The following is a 15,063-nucleotide window of genomic DNA, read 5'->3' on the forward strand; positions in this document are numbered from 1 at the left end:
GTCTCTCCACCCTCTGTCACACACGGAAATAAAAGCCACTCCTACTGAACTCTCTCTCTCTCTCTCTCTCTCTCTTTCTCTCTCTCGCTCTCTGAAGTTCCATTTTCTTTCTTTTCTCTGTCTGTCTGTCAGTGTGTGAGTTCACTAAAATGGCCGAGGCCAGTATTTCAGTAGATCAGGATCAGTTCAGCTGTCCAGTGTGTCTGGATCTCCTGAAGGATCCGGTGGCGATCCCCTGTGGTCACAGTTTCTGTAAGGTGTGTATTAATGACTGCTGGGATCAGGAAGATAAGAGCGGAGTGTATAGTTGTCCTCAGTGCAGAGACACTTTCACTCCGAGGCCTGTTCTACGCAGAAACAACATGCTGGCTGAAGTGGTGGAGAAACTGAAGAAGACTGAAGTCCAAGCTGCTTCTCCTGCTCACTGTTACGCTGGACCTGGAGATGTGGAGTGTGATTTCTGCACCGGGAGAAAACACAAAGCTGTCAAGTCCTGTCTGGTGTGTCTGGCCTCATTTTGTGAAACTCATCTGAAACCTCACTATCAGTCACCTGCATTTAAGATACACACATTAATCGAAGCCTCAGCAAAGCTACAAGAGAAGATCTGCTCTGAACATAACAAGCCGATGGAGATCTACTGTCGTAGCGATCAGACCTACATCTGTTACTTGTGTACGATGGATAATCACAAAGGACACGACACCGTCACAGTCACAGCAGAAAGAGCCGAGAAACAGGTGAGAACGAGAAATCTGCCCAGAATGAATTTGTCCTAATTCTATTTTTTAATCCAGAATTTGTAAGTTTAAAAATCTTTTACAAAACCCTTTCGATTGATAGACAGTGTAAAACGAAAGTTTTATCTGTTAAACTTTGTCTACAGAGTATCTGTGGTATCTGATCAGACCAGTTAGTGAACATTTCAGTCAACACCCACATGACAGTGTCAGGAGACCATGATGCACACACAACAACAAAACACAGCAGATACTACAAGAACGAAAGCTTCACAGTCAGACGCTGAAAAACTGGAACTCAAGTAGTTTTGCTAGTTAAGGTGAAACATTAAACAGGCGAGAGAGTGTGTGTGTGTGTGTGTGTGTGTGTGTGTGTGTGTGTGTGTGTGTGTGTGATCAGTGAACCCGAACCCAAACACAACCCCAACCCCAACCCCAACCCTAAGCAAGACCATGTCATCATGTGATGTGCAGTCATGACTAACTTAAACACACAATTCTCCAGCAAGTGAAGAAAGAAAAAACTTAAATAAGGAAACTAATCAGGAAAATAACAAACACATGAGAATAATGAAGACAGGAAATTATGCAGACAACCAAAGAAGAACTTCTGCATGAAAAGTCAGGGCGCCCTCTAGTGGACACAACGATAGTACTGCCCCTTGAGGCCGTATGATTGGACCGTGATTGGTCACTCTCCACCAATCCCCTTTTCTCTAGAAACGAAATTAGTGTCATTCAATTTAAAATTCCTAAAATGGTAGACATGAAGAAAGCAGAATAAACTTAATTTTTAATACATGTTTGTTAGTTAATGTGTTAATTAACATATAGGGGTATCGATATATATCAATTTGAACCATAAATAGAATTCCTGATGGATTCTTCATAGTATCCTGATAGTTTCGTCCTGGTGAGGAACTGCAAACAAATCCTACATAAACAGCTGAATATTAATGATGTGTCCTCAGAGAGAGTTAAAGGAGGAGCAGATGAAATCCCAGCAGAGAATCCAGGAGAAGCAGAAGAAGGTGCAGGAGCTGAAACAGGCTGTGAACACTATAAAGGTGAGCAGTGAGCAGAGACAGAGCTGCTCCTAGAAACACACACAACATGGACAATGAGTCGTTTAGAGGCCCAGTAAGAGACGGAATGAGGGTTAAGTTTTAAAAAGGACCTCCGTTTGTTGTGTGTGTCTCCTAACAGCTCAGTGCACAGACAGCAGTGGAGGACAGTGAGAGGATCTTTACTGAGATGATCAGCTCCATGGAGAAAAGGCGCTCGGAGGTGATGGAGCTGATCAGAGCTCAGGAGAAGGCTGAACTGAGTCGAGCTGAACGACTCCTGGAGCAACTGGAGCAGGAGATCACTGATCTTCAGAGGAGAGTCACTGAGCTGGAGCAGCTTTCACACACACATGATCACCTCCACTTCCTCCAGGTAACACTCACTGTCTGATCTACAGAGACAGATGTTCCTCCTTTGAGACACTCTCTAAAACACCTCTTATTCAAACTCATTTGTTTTGTAATGCTGTTATTCTGAGACTTTCTGTTTATTAGTGCTTACTGTTGATTAGTTCTCTTTAACTCATCTCTGCTGATGTTCTGAATATTTGGACATGTGAAGTTCAGTAGTTTAAGAAATTGAGATTGTTTACCTATGACTGTTTGTCTGATGGTTTTATTGCTTTGTCTGTTTTCCTATATCTATGGTTCAACCCTTAAAAACTGGTTTAACTCCCAATGATTATATCATATATTTGTCTAATGCATCAAAACATTGGGGTACAAAATCCTTATTCTTTTCTTTTATATGCTAAATAAAGAGTATACAGTCTCTGTAATGATATAAGTACTTTGTTTGTCTCATGCTGTTCACAATTAGTTTAACTTGCTCTCTGTAGGCTTTCGTTTCTGGACGTCAGTCTCCTCCATTAGACAGAGCAGAGTTTCAGACATCCAGCATCACTGTCCATCAACATCTCTCATTTGATGGAGTGAGGAATTCTCTCTCGGACCTGAAGAAGAGACTCGAGGAATTCTGTGAGGAGGAATTCAACAAACTCCTTCCACATGGTAAGAGGAGCTGTTCCTGCTGGAGAAACACAATGATGGACGTCTGTACTTGCTCTGTAACGTACAAAAAAAAAGGGGGGAGAGAGCAATATTATTATATTATAATATAATGTGGAAATCTCTGTGTAAAGGAGTTGCTCAAGGGCTGCACGGAGCAGAGGCAGATGGTTTAACACTTTATAGTCAAAACAGGGTCTGAGGGCGCCCCCTTTCCTTCGCCTAAAAGAAGAAACCAGCGTAGGCACGAGACATGTATGGGTTGATGTACCCCTGCTGCAGTGCCTCCTGGATGTACTCCTCCATGGCTTGCTGTTCAGTGGATAGGCAGCTGCTCGATTGAGCAGTCATAGGAGCAGTGTTGGGTTAACTCATTGGCCTTGGCATTACTGAAAACATCCTTCAGGTCGAGGTATTCAAATGGGATCATGATGGGGTAATGGTTCTCTGGGGTTTCCACCAAAGTCGAGGCCACGATGAGCTGAAGTGCCTGGATACAGTGGCCTCAACATGTGATGACCAGGGGGTGATTTCCTTGTCCATCCAGGAGATCTGTGGATCATTGAGGTGCATCCACGAGAAGCCCAGGATGAGGGAGTGCTTGGATGTGATAGTTACTAGGAAGGAGATATGCTCCTGATGGAGGACGCCGATACACAAAAGGAGGAGCTGTGTGCAACAGGTTATGGTAACCCCTCACCCCTCCTTGATGGATCCTCCATCGATGGCATAGATTTGCAGGGGCTGAGTCAAGATACTCAGACAGTTCATGGTTTCCTCAGCCAACCCAGAGTTGATCAGTGCTGCTTATACAGAGACCACATCTGAGTGCTACATCATGAGTTGGAGTGTAAGTGACTGGTGTGGTAGAGAGTGATATGGACTCACCGCTTCTGAATGGGGGTAGAGCTCCCGCTCCAGAATAGACCCGGCTTGGCTGTGGGGTTGGTAGGGAGGTAGCATTGCTGAGTTTGGTGCACCCCATTTACATGGGTTGGGATGGGGTGTCTGCTCCCTGAGAGCCCCCATCTTCCCTGTAGAGGTGACAACTATGGAATAGATTTGGAATAGTCCATCTCTCGCCTAATGACAGGGCTGACTGGAAGAGTCCATTTTTAGAAGGAGGCTGTTTCTACAGTCAGGATCTCCAGGTTCAGACCTCAGCGAAGCTCTAAAGGCCCGGTCGTTCAATCCATATAAAAACATATGGCTTGCAATAAAAATGGGAATAAAATAATGTATAATTTTGGAGGGATTTAATGCACACTGTTTAATACAGCTGTCTCACTCGTCACATAAATGATTTCTGTTAATTAAACCCAACACGTTCATGCTTCTAATCAATTCGTTTTTCTCTTTTATTCCAGATTTCGTTTATCTGACTCTGGATCCAAACACGGTGCATCCACACCTCCGTCTGTCTGAGAACAACAGAGTGGTGACCGAAAGTGAAAGCGAGCAGCAGTACTCTGATCATCCTGAGAGATTTGACTACTGTCTTCAGGTGTTGTGTAAGGAGAGCATGTGTGGACGCTGTTACTGGGAGGTGGAGTGGAGCGGTGTGGTGGAAATTTCAGTCTCGTATAAAGACATCAGCAGGAAAGGAGAAGGTAACGAGTGCGCATTTGGACACAACGATCAGTCCTGGAGTCTGCAGTGTTCTTCATCTTCTTCCCTCGCTTTCTATCACAACAACATTCAGACCGATCTCGGAGTTCCACCGTCCTCCAGAATAGGAGTGTATGTGGATCACAGTGCAGGAACTCTGTCCTTCTACAGCGTCTCTGACACGATGAAGCTCCTCCACAGAGTCCACACCACATTCACTCAGCCTCTATACGCTGGATTCGGGTTCGACTTTTGGTATGGTTCTACATCCGTGAGATTGTGTGATCCAGAATAATGTGTGAAGCGCTTAGTATTATAAAGTTCTCTCTGAATGAAGAGTAATTTTGAGATATTAGCCTAGCAAGCACTCTAATGTAATGAACTTAATACAGCTTTTGTTTTTCTGAAAAAACATCTGCACTTTATGTTCCATGTTTCCATAATCATAATGATGATAAACATGTCTCTGATCTCCAGCTTTGGATTCTAAACGTGACTGTTTCAAACCTTAAAAATGATGTATGTATAACTTTTTAAGATTTCTTACACGGTATTATTTACTTTAAAAGAAAGAATAAAGAGAGGCTGGTGAGGGAAAGACTGTTTATAGCTGCTATAATGTGAAAGTCAGAACAGGAACTAACTTGTTTCGCAGATGTGCCATAACATTAAATGCTGGGGAAGACTGATCAGAAAGTCTGATGTGCTTCTATAGTAATATATTAAAGCAATAAACATTAAAACACTGGGTTTAGGCTTGGACTACTGTCACTTACAATGTTGTATAGAATACAAAACAGATTTAAAAAAAAGGGAGACGTTTTCTTTAATGCTGCTGTATGGAAATTAAATTAAATGAGATGCAATAATCGTAAGTTTTCTACTTATGATTTTCAAAGCTCTACTGATTTTCAGCCAGATTTTTCCAGAAAGGCTTTGGTTTTTACTTAATATGACTAATTTCTGAAATTAGTACAAAAATAGCAACACTTTCTATAAATGATGTATTCATGAAGCTTTATGGTCGGAATAACTTTGCAACTTGGTAATAATGTAACCTGATTCTTTGTAAATTGGTAATAAAGCTTCGGCAAACATTTGATAAACTCTAATAAAATGAATAAAAACTCTAAAAAGAATGTGTCCTGTGAATTTGTCTGAATTACAGTCAAGAGCCCGTGTTACTTCCTGGATTTTCCTGAAAGTCACTGACATTCTTATATTAACTTGATATAGAACTTATATTGCTTATATATCAAAGCAAAATGAATTACATATCAAATATAGAATTTCACTCTGAATATAGACAGGAAACTTTATCAAATAAATAACATCAATATTATTTCATTTGCTATTATTTAATTATTCACATTAATGTAAAATATATAAAGACCAGAACAGGTTCGATACATTTTCAAATAATAAGGTATTAAAAAAGCTGGTGAAGCAGCACTAAATACATGAAGGAATTTAGCTATTAATATTTAGCATGTTGTTGCTAATGTCAGTATTAGCGCTCGTGCTGCTAGCATTGGATTACTGTTTAGGCTCTGTGGGAAATCTAAAATCTGTGAATAAAGATGCGTGTGCCACTTGTTCCTGCTTAATTACACAACACTATCTACACTTTCTAACACATTAGTGTTAAAATTGAAATCTACAGACCCATGTGAACGTCCATCAACCACTGAAGGATCCATCTTTCTTCAGTTTACCGCAGTGACACCCACGCCTCGATGGAGTTTCCATTTCTTTATTTCCCTTGTATTGCTCTTAAAGGGTTTAAAGAGTAGAATAATATCGGTATTAAAAAGATGGGAACAGTCAGTGGATACGGGGTTTTTTATTACCACCAGAGCTCACTGGAAGACTATCTTACCCATCATTGCTTGAAAAAACAAAAAGGGATATCTTTCCTGAAGTTTCTATGAATGTTCTGCTTCCTTGTAAATACAGGGAGAACTTCTGGATCAAATGTAATAGTTTGAAAGGAATAGTATTTACATTTTGAATGAACGATTGGAGTAAAACCTTGTGTGTGCGTTATTAGACAATTCTGAATAAATGAACAAGACGTTCTGTAGAAGTAATCAGTTTTAATATTCCGAACATGGATTACACTCGTACACTGTACATTACAATAAGCAGCTGAGAGAACTATTGATAAAAATAGAACAAAGACTTGAGAACGTGTCTCCTAGTGAGACAGATGACTGAGCAACAGCAGGGCAGGAACTTTACACAAAACTCTACACACTTTATTTTTTAACACACAACCTCACAGTAGAAGGAAGCAAACACTCGAACCCAGACCCCCAGTGGAGCCAGAACCCGGCGTATAGAGGCTGAGTGAATGTGGTGTGGACGCTGTGGAGGAGCTTCATCGTGTCAGAGACGCTGTAGAAGGACAGAGTTCCTGCACTGTGATCCACATACATTCCTATTCTGGAGGATAGTGGAACTCCAAGATCGGTTTTAATGTTGTTGTGAGAGAAACAAAGAGAAGAATTAGAACACCGCAGACTCCAGGACTGATTGTTGTGTCCAAACCCAGATGTTTTACCCGGTCCTTTCCTTCTGATGTCGTTATAGGAGACCGATATGGACACACCGGCACCGCTCCACTCCACTTCTCAGTAACAGCGTCCACACACACTCTCCTTACTCAACACCTGACTCAAGCAGTCAAATCTCTCTGGATAATCAGGGTACTTCCGCTCCTTCTCACTGTACGTCACCGTTCTGTTCCTCTCAGACAGAATGAGGCAACGATGTGCTGTGTTGGGATCAGGAGTCAGAGCACGTAAACCTAAAATAAAAGAAAACTGAACATGTTTGGTTTGATTCACAGAATGTGTGTGTGTGTGTGTATGTTGTCGTTCAGCTCGACTCAGTTCAGCCTTCTCCTGAGCTCTGATCAGCTCCATCACCTCCGAGCGCCTTTTCTCCATGGAGCTGATCATCTCAGTAAAGATCCTCTCACTGTCCTCCACTGCTGTCTGTGCACTGAGCTGTTAGGAGACACACACAACAAACGGAGGTCCTTTTTAAAACTTAACCCTCATTCCGTCTCTTACTGGGCCTCTAAACGACTCGTTGTCCATGTTGTGTGTGTTTCTAGGAGCAGCTCTGTCTCTGCTCACTGCTCACCTTTATAGTGTTCACAGCCTGTTTCAGCTCCTGCACCTTCTTCTGCTTCTCCTGGATTCTCTGCTGGGATTTCATCTGCTCCTCCTTTAACTCTCTCTGAGGACACACCATTAAATATTCAGCTTTTTCTGTAATGGAAGACGGCGCTACAGAGAGACAGGAAGGACAGCTCAAGAACGTGCAGATGCCTTGGTGGAAGAGTGGAGGAACATCTCACAACAAGAACTGACCAATCTGGTGCAGTCCATGGGATGAGATGCAGTGTAGTACGTAAAGCAGCTGGAAGCTACACCACATACTGACTGTTCCTTCTGATATCCACCTCCACTTTGTTTAGGGACTCGATAGCCGAGTACATCATTAAGATGATTTAATTTTGGACAGATTTCTCGTTCTCACCTGTTTCTCAGCTCTTTCTGCTGTGACTGTGACGGTGTCGTGTCCTTTGTGATTATCCATCATACACAAGTAACAGATGTAGGTCTGATCGCTACGATCTCCATCAGCTTGTTATGTTGAGAGCAGATCTTCTCTTGTAGCCGTTTTGAGGCTTCGATTAATGTGTGTTTTTTCCAGGAAGGAACTTCATAGTGAGGTTTCAGATGAGTTTCACAAAATGAGGCCAGACACATCAGACAGGACTTGACGGCTTTGTGTTTTCTCCCGGTGCAGAAATCACACTCCACATCTCCAGGTCCAGCATAACAGTGAGCAGGAGAAGCAGCTTGGACTTCAGTCTTCTGAAGTTCACTCTTCGTTCACTCTTCGGAACGAAGAGAAGAACATCTCCTCCAGGTGGATAAACGCTTCCTGAAGACTCTGTTCCTCCACAAACATCTCACACGACCTCTTTATTCAGAGGAAACCTGTCTGCTCAAATAAGACCGAGTTCCCAGGAGAGAACCCGCTCAATATGGGTCACTGTCGCGCTGAAAGGTGCCTTCAACATAAACAGTGTGTTTACACTCCAAAACCGGTTTAAATAAAACTCAACTCTTCTTCTGGGTTATACTCTTTATTTCTCCTCCATTTTCTCCCTCTCTCGCACGTGCGCTTTCCGTCTTCTTCTCCGTCTTCTTTTGGTTTTAATGGCGGTTGGCAAACCAACTGAAGGTGCATTACCGCCACCTGGTGGATTGGAGGATGGGCAGCAAATTGGCATGAAGAAAAGTAATAATAATAACAATAATAAATACATAATAAATTAATAAATAATTATATACTAGATATTCATAGTAAATTACTAAAGTCTCTCACTGATCCTAGTAATTTTCACATAATTTATTAGGGGACGGTGCACTTTTCCCCCCCCATCAAGTTCTCTAGTGTCATGATTTGTTTTGTTTAGCTTTTCTCTCTCTCTCTCTCTCTCTCTCTCGCGCGCGATAGTGTGTGTGTGTGTGTGTGTGTGTGTGTGTGTGTGTGTGTCCTCTTCTTCTTCTTTGTGTTTTAAAGGCAGTTGAGAAACTATCATAAGGTGCATTACCGCCACCTACTGGACTGGACGGTGGGCATCGGATTTTTCAGCGGAAAAAAGTAACAATAAATAAATAAACAAACAAATAAATACTAGATATTCATACTAAATTACTAAAGTCTCTCACTTATCCCTGTAACTTTCAGATAATTTATTAGGGGATGGTGAACTTTTCCAGATGTTTTTCCCCAGCAAGTTCTCTAGTGTCATGTTCTCTAGTGTCATCCACATACACTCCTATTCTGGAGGATGATGGAACTCTGAGATCAGTCTTAATGTTGTTGTGCCAGAAAGTGAGAGAAGAAGAAGAACACCGCAGACTCCAGGACTGATTGTTGCGTCCAAATGCACACTCATTACCCCGTCCTTTCCTGCTGATGTCTTTATATGAGACTGATATGTACACACTATCAGCACCGCTCCTCTCCACCTCCCAGTAACAGCGTCCACACACACTCTCCTTACTCAACACCTGAAGCCAGGAGTCAAATCTCTCTGGATAATCGGGGTAGTTCCGCTCTTTCTCACGGTACCTCACAGCTCTGTTCTTCTCAGACAGAATGAGACAAGGCTGTGCCGTGTTGGGATCCAGAGTCAGAGCGTGTAAATCTAAAATAAAAGAGAAAAACAAACTAAACATGTTGGGTTTAATTCACAGAATATATTTATGTGAAGAGTGAGACAGCTCTCTGTGTGTATGTGTGTGTGTGTTTGTGTGTGTACTGATGTCAAAGGAGATATACAAGGGAAAGAGAGAGGAGGAGACCAGACAAAATCATATTCCTAAATATGAAAGAAAAGAAAAAAGTGTGTGAGAGTCATATCACAGCAAACCAGTGACTTACTGCACAGTGGCCTACAAACATGGCCGTCATGGACTGCAATTCCCAGAACACTCACACACACACACACACACACACACACACACACACACACACACACACACACACACACAGAACACTCACACTCATTCTAATCACACACACTCACAACCACAGTATATAAAAGACTGTTCTAACACTATGACTTATGAGAAGTATTACGTGTTTTCCGTATACCAAGCATTTATCGGTATCTCGTTCTCAGTCTCGTTCTTGATTCTGGTTTTGCCTCGTTTATGCCTGTTTGCCAGTCGCCTGACCCATTGCCTGTTTTTTGACCACACTATTGTCTGATGTTTTGGATTTGTCTGCCTGCCTTTCTTTAAGTAAAAGCTCTTATCTGCACTTGTGTCCATCCTTGTATCCTTTACGCTTATTATGTGACAGAATACTTCACCTACAACATGGAAGCGGCAGGAGAGCATCATGCTGGGATCTCTATACCAGCCTTTGATTCTGTGCGTTTGCGATAGGGGTGACACAGACCTGCAAGACCGAGGACTGCTGTAAAGAAGCCCAGCTACAATGTCCCACATGCAGGAAACTTGGGATCCATGGATCATATTTCTGCTCTCAGGGATGTTTCAAGAGCAGCTGGCATACTTCCAACCAGCTCCACAAGAGAGCACCTGCGGAGCTCCAGCTGGAGGTCAATGTGGCGACCTCCTCTCCAGAGCTCCAACCTGAGACCCACGAGGTAGTTTCAGCTCCAGACCACCAGTTGGATGTCCACGTGGTGACCTCCTCTCCAGAGCCCCAGCACGAGTCCCATGAGGTTGTCTCATCTCCAGAGCTCGAGCTTGAGACCCATAAGGTGGTCTCACCTACCGACTTCCAGCCAGAGGTCAATGTGGTGACCTCCTCCCCAGAGCTCCAGTATGAGACCCATGAGATGGTCTCCTATACAGAGCTCCAGCCAGCGGTCAACGTGGCGACCTCTGCTCCCAAGCTACAGCTTGAGATCCACTAGGTGGTCTTACCTGCAGAGCTCCAGCATGAGAAGCACGAGGCGGTCTCATCCCCGGAGCTCCAGTATGAGACTCACATCAAGTTTCTGGTAGAGGTCAACGAGGTGACCTCCCAATCCATGTTCTTGTCCGAGGTCGAAGAGGCGACCTCTCAAGCCAAGTTCCTGTCCGAGGTCAAAGAAGCGACCTCTCAAGCCCAGCTCCTGTCCAAGGTCAAAGAGGCGACCTCTCAAGCCCAGTTCCTGTCAGAGGTCCAACAGGCGATCTCTCAAGCCCAGTTCCTGTCCGAGGTCGAAGAGGCGACCTCTCAAGCCCAGTTCCTGTCCGAGGTCGAAGAGGCGACCTCTCCAGCCAAGTTCCTGTCAGAGGTCGAAAAGAGGGCCTCCCAAGTCCAGTTTCTGTCCAAGGTCGACGAGATGGCCTGTCAAGCCAAGTTCCTGTCCGAGGTTGAAAAGAGGGTCTCCCAAGTCCAGTTTCTGTCCAAGATCGACGAGACGGCCTCAAAAGCCAAGTTTCTGTCCGAGGTTGAAGAGATGGCCTCCCAAGCCAAGTTTATGTCCGAGGTCGAAGAGATGATCTCCCACGTCAAGTCCCAGTCTGAGATCGATGATGTGACCTCCCACACCAAGTTCCAGTTTGAAACTGACGCCACGACCACCCAAGTTCTGCTCACGCCTGATGTCGACATCACGACCAATCAATTTATGCTCATGCCAGAGTCTGTTGACACAACCAACCAAGTTCTCCTCATGCCCGAAACTGACGTCACGGCCAACCAGGTTCGGCTCATGCCAGAGTCTGTTGATACAAACAACCAAGTTCTCCTAATGCCTGAAACCGACGTCATGACCAACCAAGCTATGCTCAAGCCAGAGTCTGTTGACATGAACAACCAAGATCTCCTCACGCCTGAACCCGACGTCACGACCAACCAGGTTCTGCTCACGCCGGAAGCCGACGTCACGACCAACCAGGTGGTGCTCACGCCGGAAGCCGACGTCACGACCAACCAGGTTCTGCTCACGCCGGAAGCCGACGTCACGACCAACCAGGTTCTGCTCACGCCTGAAGCCAACTTCATGACCAACCAGATTCTGCTCATGCCTGAAGCCAACGTCACGACCAACCAAGTTCTGCTCATGCCTGAGTCTGCTGACACGGACAACCAAGTTCTGCTCACGCCCGAGTCTGCTGACACGGACAAACCAAGTTCTACTCATGCCTGAAGCAGACGTCATGACTAACCGAGTTCTCTTCATGTCTGAGACTGACGACACAGCCAACCAAGCTCAGCCTGCAAAGTCAATGGAGAACAACGCTCAGACTCTCTGTGTGACTGAGGACGCCGCTCAGCATCCCAATACAGCTGAGGATGCCACTACGCCAAGGTTCTATATGGACGTCGCTCCGCCTTCCTGCTCCTCTGAGGACGTCGTTCCGCCTCCCTGCTCCACTGAGGAGTGTATTTTGGCACTTCGGGAGAAGCACCCTTGGGGGGAGGGGGCTTCTGTCATATCACAGCAAACCAGTGACTACATTTCCCATAGTGCACGGCGGCCTACAAACATGGCCGCCATGGACTGCAATTCCCAGAACACTCAGATACACAGAACATTCACACTCATGCTAATCACACACACCTGCAGCCAATCTCACACACTATCACAACCACAGTATATAAGAGACTGTTCTAACACTATGACTTTGCGAAGTATTACGTGAGTTTTTATGTATACCAAGCGTTTATCAGTTAATGTGTTATCGTTTTGATCTTGTTCTCACCCTCGTTCTTGATTCTGGTTTTGCCTCATTTATGCCTTCTGCCTGCCTTTCTTTAAGTAAAGGCTCTTATCTGCACTTGCATCCATCCTAGTATCCTTTACATTTATTACGTGACAGTGTGTATGTGTGTGTCTGTGTGTGTGTGTGTCTGTTAGATGTACATTTCAGAAAGTCTTCTCTGGTCTGTGGCTCTGATGGTGAAATGATCTGAACTGCTGCAGCTGTGGAGAGAAAAATGGAAATGAAGAACAAAAAGCATCATCAGGTTGTAAAAGATGGGAACAGGTGAAAGTGATGGAGTCGGTTTATTCGTTTTAAATCAGTATTTTAGTTCAGTGTCAGGTGAGTAAACTGTCTGCAGAAAAGAAAGCAGGAGCAGTGATGAGAAATAACACGTCACAGAGCGAGTAAAGACGTCCATCGTGGTGTTTCTCCAGCAGGAACAGCTCCTCTTACCATGTGGAAGGATTTTGTTGAATTCCTCCTCACAGAATTCCTCGAGTCTCTTCTTCAGGTCCGAGAGAGAATTCCTCACGCCATCAAATGAGAGATGTTGAAGGTCAGTGATGCTGGATGTCTGAAAATCTGCTCTGTCTAATGGAGGAGACCGACGTCGAGAAGCTAAATCCTACAGAAAGCAAATTAAACTTCTAACAAAGATAAACAGCACGCACAAACAAAGTAGTATGGAAAGTAAAAGAAAAGAAGAAGGATTTTGTAGCACAATGTTGCAGTTCTCAATTCATCTTTTTGCAAAATTCAGGATTTAAAAAAAAAAAAGTGGTAATATTTACATCCATCAGTGTTCTGTCACTACATTACCCAGCATGCATTGCACACATACATTATATAATCATTATGAATCCTCACACTTGTGATGTCAGACAGCGACATTTATTATTGCCTTAATAAGAGGTGTTTTAGAGAGTGTGTGAGGAACATCTGTCTCTGTAGATCAGACAGTGAGTGTTACCTGGAGGAAGTGGAGGTGATCGTGTGTGTGTGAAAGCTGCTCCAGCTCAGTGACTCTCCTCTGAAGATCAGCGATCTCCTGCTCCAGTTGCTCCAGGAGTCGTTCAGCTCGACTCAGTTCGGCCTTCTCCTGAGCTCTGATCAGCTCCGTCACCTCCGAGCGCCTTTTCTCCATGGAGCCGATCATCTCAGTAAAGATCCTCTCACTGTCCTCCACTGCTGTCTGTGCACCGAGCTGTTAGGAGACACACACAACAAACGGAGGTCCTTTTTAAAACTTAACCCTCATTCCGTCTCTTACTGGGCCTCTAAACGACTCGTTGTCCATGTTGTGTGTGTTTCTAGGAGCAGCTCTGTCTCTGCTCACTGCTCACCTTTATAGTGTTCACAGTCTGTTTCAGCTCCTGCAGCTTCTTCTGCTTCTCCTGGATTCTCTGCTGGGATTTCATCTGCTCCTCCTTTAACTCTCTCTGAGGACACATCATTAATATTCAGCTGTTTATGACATACATTCATCTTTATTAGTTCCTATATCACAATATCCACTCAGCTGGTAGCTCAGTGTTGTAGAAGTTCTACATGGTTCCTGCATTGTGTCATGTTCTAGCGAGAAATCTCTACCAGTCTGTTTATGGCGAGCGGCAAAATAAAGAATCCAAACATAAAACTAAAATTGAGCAATCATTCAAATGTATTTATAAAGTGCTTTTAACAATACATGTCACAAAGGATCTTAACTCTGAGTGATTGTAATGAAGACCATAAAGATGATGTAGAAAGTTCAGCTCCAGTCTTCAGTCTCCTCAGTGATCTGCACCGGTCTCGTGTTCAGGACGTGTTTAAGTGCTGGATTCAGTCTGTTTCAGAGCACAGGCATGGACACATCTTACAGGAAGTACCTCTCTAGCTCTGTGTGTGTGTGTGTGTGTGTGTGTGTGTGTGTGTGTGTGTGTGCAGTCAGTTGAAATGTTCACTAACAGATCTGACCAGATGACTATCACTGAGGATAAATTTAACACTCTGTTAACCAGAACACGTAAAATTAATAATATTTTACCGAATCCTTCTGATTGATACACCGTTATATTTAAATCATATAACTGACTAAAGCGCCTGTTTCTAGACGGAAAATCTCATTAAGATGATTTAATTCTGGACAGATTTCTCGTTCTCACCTGTTTCTCGGCTCTTTCTGCTGTGACTGTGACGGTGTCGTGTCCTTTGTGATTATCCATCGTACACAAGTAACAGATGCAGGTCTGATCGCTACGACAGTAGATCTCGATCGGCTTGTTATGTTCAGAGCAGATCTTCTCTTGTAGCTTTGCAGAAGCTTCGATTAATGTGTGTTTTTTCAAAGCAGGAATTTCTAGATGAGGTTTCAGATGAATTTCACAGTAAGAAGCCAGA

The 15,063-nt window shown here is 43.9% G+C and overlaps 2 protein-coding genes and 1 pseudogene across 2 annotated transcripts in view; 1 reads left to right on the forward strand and 2 right to left on the reverse strand.

Moving 5' to 3' along the window:
* The first annotated feature begins 59 nt into the window (after nucleotides 1-59).
* LOC128618963 (E3 ubiquitin/ISG15 ligase TRIM25-like) lies at nucleotides 60-5,574 on the forward strand. Its single transcript, XM_053642708.1, has 5 exons — nucleotides 60-740; nucleotides 1,712-1,807; nucleotides 1,947-2,180; nucleotides 2,647-2,818; nucleotides 4,183-5,574. The coding sequence occupies exons 1-5, from the start codon at nucleotides 150-152 to the stop codon at nucleotides 4,716-4,718; spliced, it is 1,629 nt and encodes a 542-aa protein (XP_053498683.1). The 5' UTR covers nucleotides 60-149; the 3' UTR covers nucleotides 4,719-5,574.
* A 934-nt stretch (nucleotides 5,575-6,508) lies between these two features.
* LOC128619079 (tripartite motif-containing protein 16-like protein) lies at nucleotides 6,509-7,386 on the reverse strand (annotated as a pseudogene).
* The window catches only part of LOC128619000 (E3 ubiquitin-protein ligase TRIM16-like), a 7,961-nt gene continuing 218 nt past the window's right edge, over nucleotides 7,321-15,063 (reverse strand). Inside the window, exons 1-8 of the mRNA XM_053642803.1 lie at nucleotides 14,829-15,063; nucleotides 14,028-14,123; nucleotides 13,655-13,888; nucleotides 13,138-13,309; nucleotides 12,843-12,902; nucleotides 7,973-9,659; nucleotides 7,574-7,669; nucleotides 7,321-7,434 (exon numbers count right to left, since the gene is read on the reverse strand). The exon at nucleotides 14,829-15,063 is cut by the window's right edge and continues 218 nt beyond it. Of these exons, the coding sequence (XP_053498778.1) occupies nucleotides 9,205-9,659; nucleotides 12,843-12,902; nucleotides 13,138-13,309; nucleotides 13,655-13,888; nucleotides 14,028-14,123; nucleotides 14,829-15,063 (1,252 nt within the window). The 3' untranslated portion in view covers nucleotides 7,321-7,434; nucleotides 7,574-7,669; nucleotides 7,973-9,204. The remainder of the gene's footprint in view (nucleotides 7,435-7,573; nucleotides 7,670-7,972; nucleotides 9,660-12,842; nucleotides 12,903-13,137; nucleotides 13,310-13,654; nucleotides 13,889-14,027; nucleotides 14,124-14,828) is intronic.

The sequence above is a fragment of the Ictalurus furcatus genome, chromosome 2, assembly GCF_023375685.1.
Source record: "Ictalurus furcatus strain D&B chromosome 2, Billie_1.0, whole genome shotgun sequence".
NCBI classification, from domain to species: Eukaryota; Metazoa; Chordata; class Actinopteri; order Siluriformes; family Ictaluridae; genus Ictalurus; species Ictalurus furcatus.

Bases quoted from the DNA above. Each gene is read 5' to 3' on its own strand.
- LOC128618963 (XM_053642708.1), top strand. From the start codon at position 150: ATGGCCGAGGCCAGTATTTCAGTAGATCAGGATCAGTTCAGCTGTCCA. The intron at 2,181-2,646 runs GTAACACTCACT...TGCTCTCTGTAG, and splicing joins ATCACCTCCACTTCCTCCAG to GCTTTCGTTTCTGGACGTCA. The intron at 2,819-4,182 runs GTAAGAGGAGCT...CTTTTATTCCAG, and splicing joins CAACAAACTCCTTCCACATG to ATTTCGTTTATCTGACTCTG.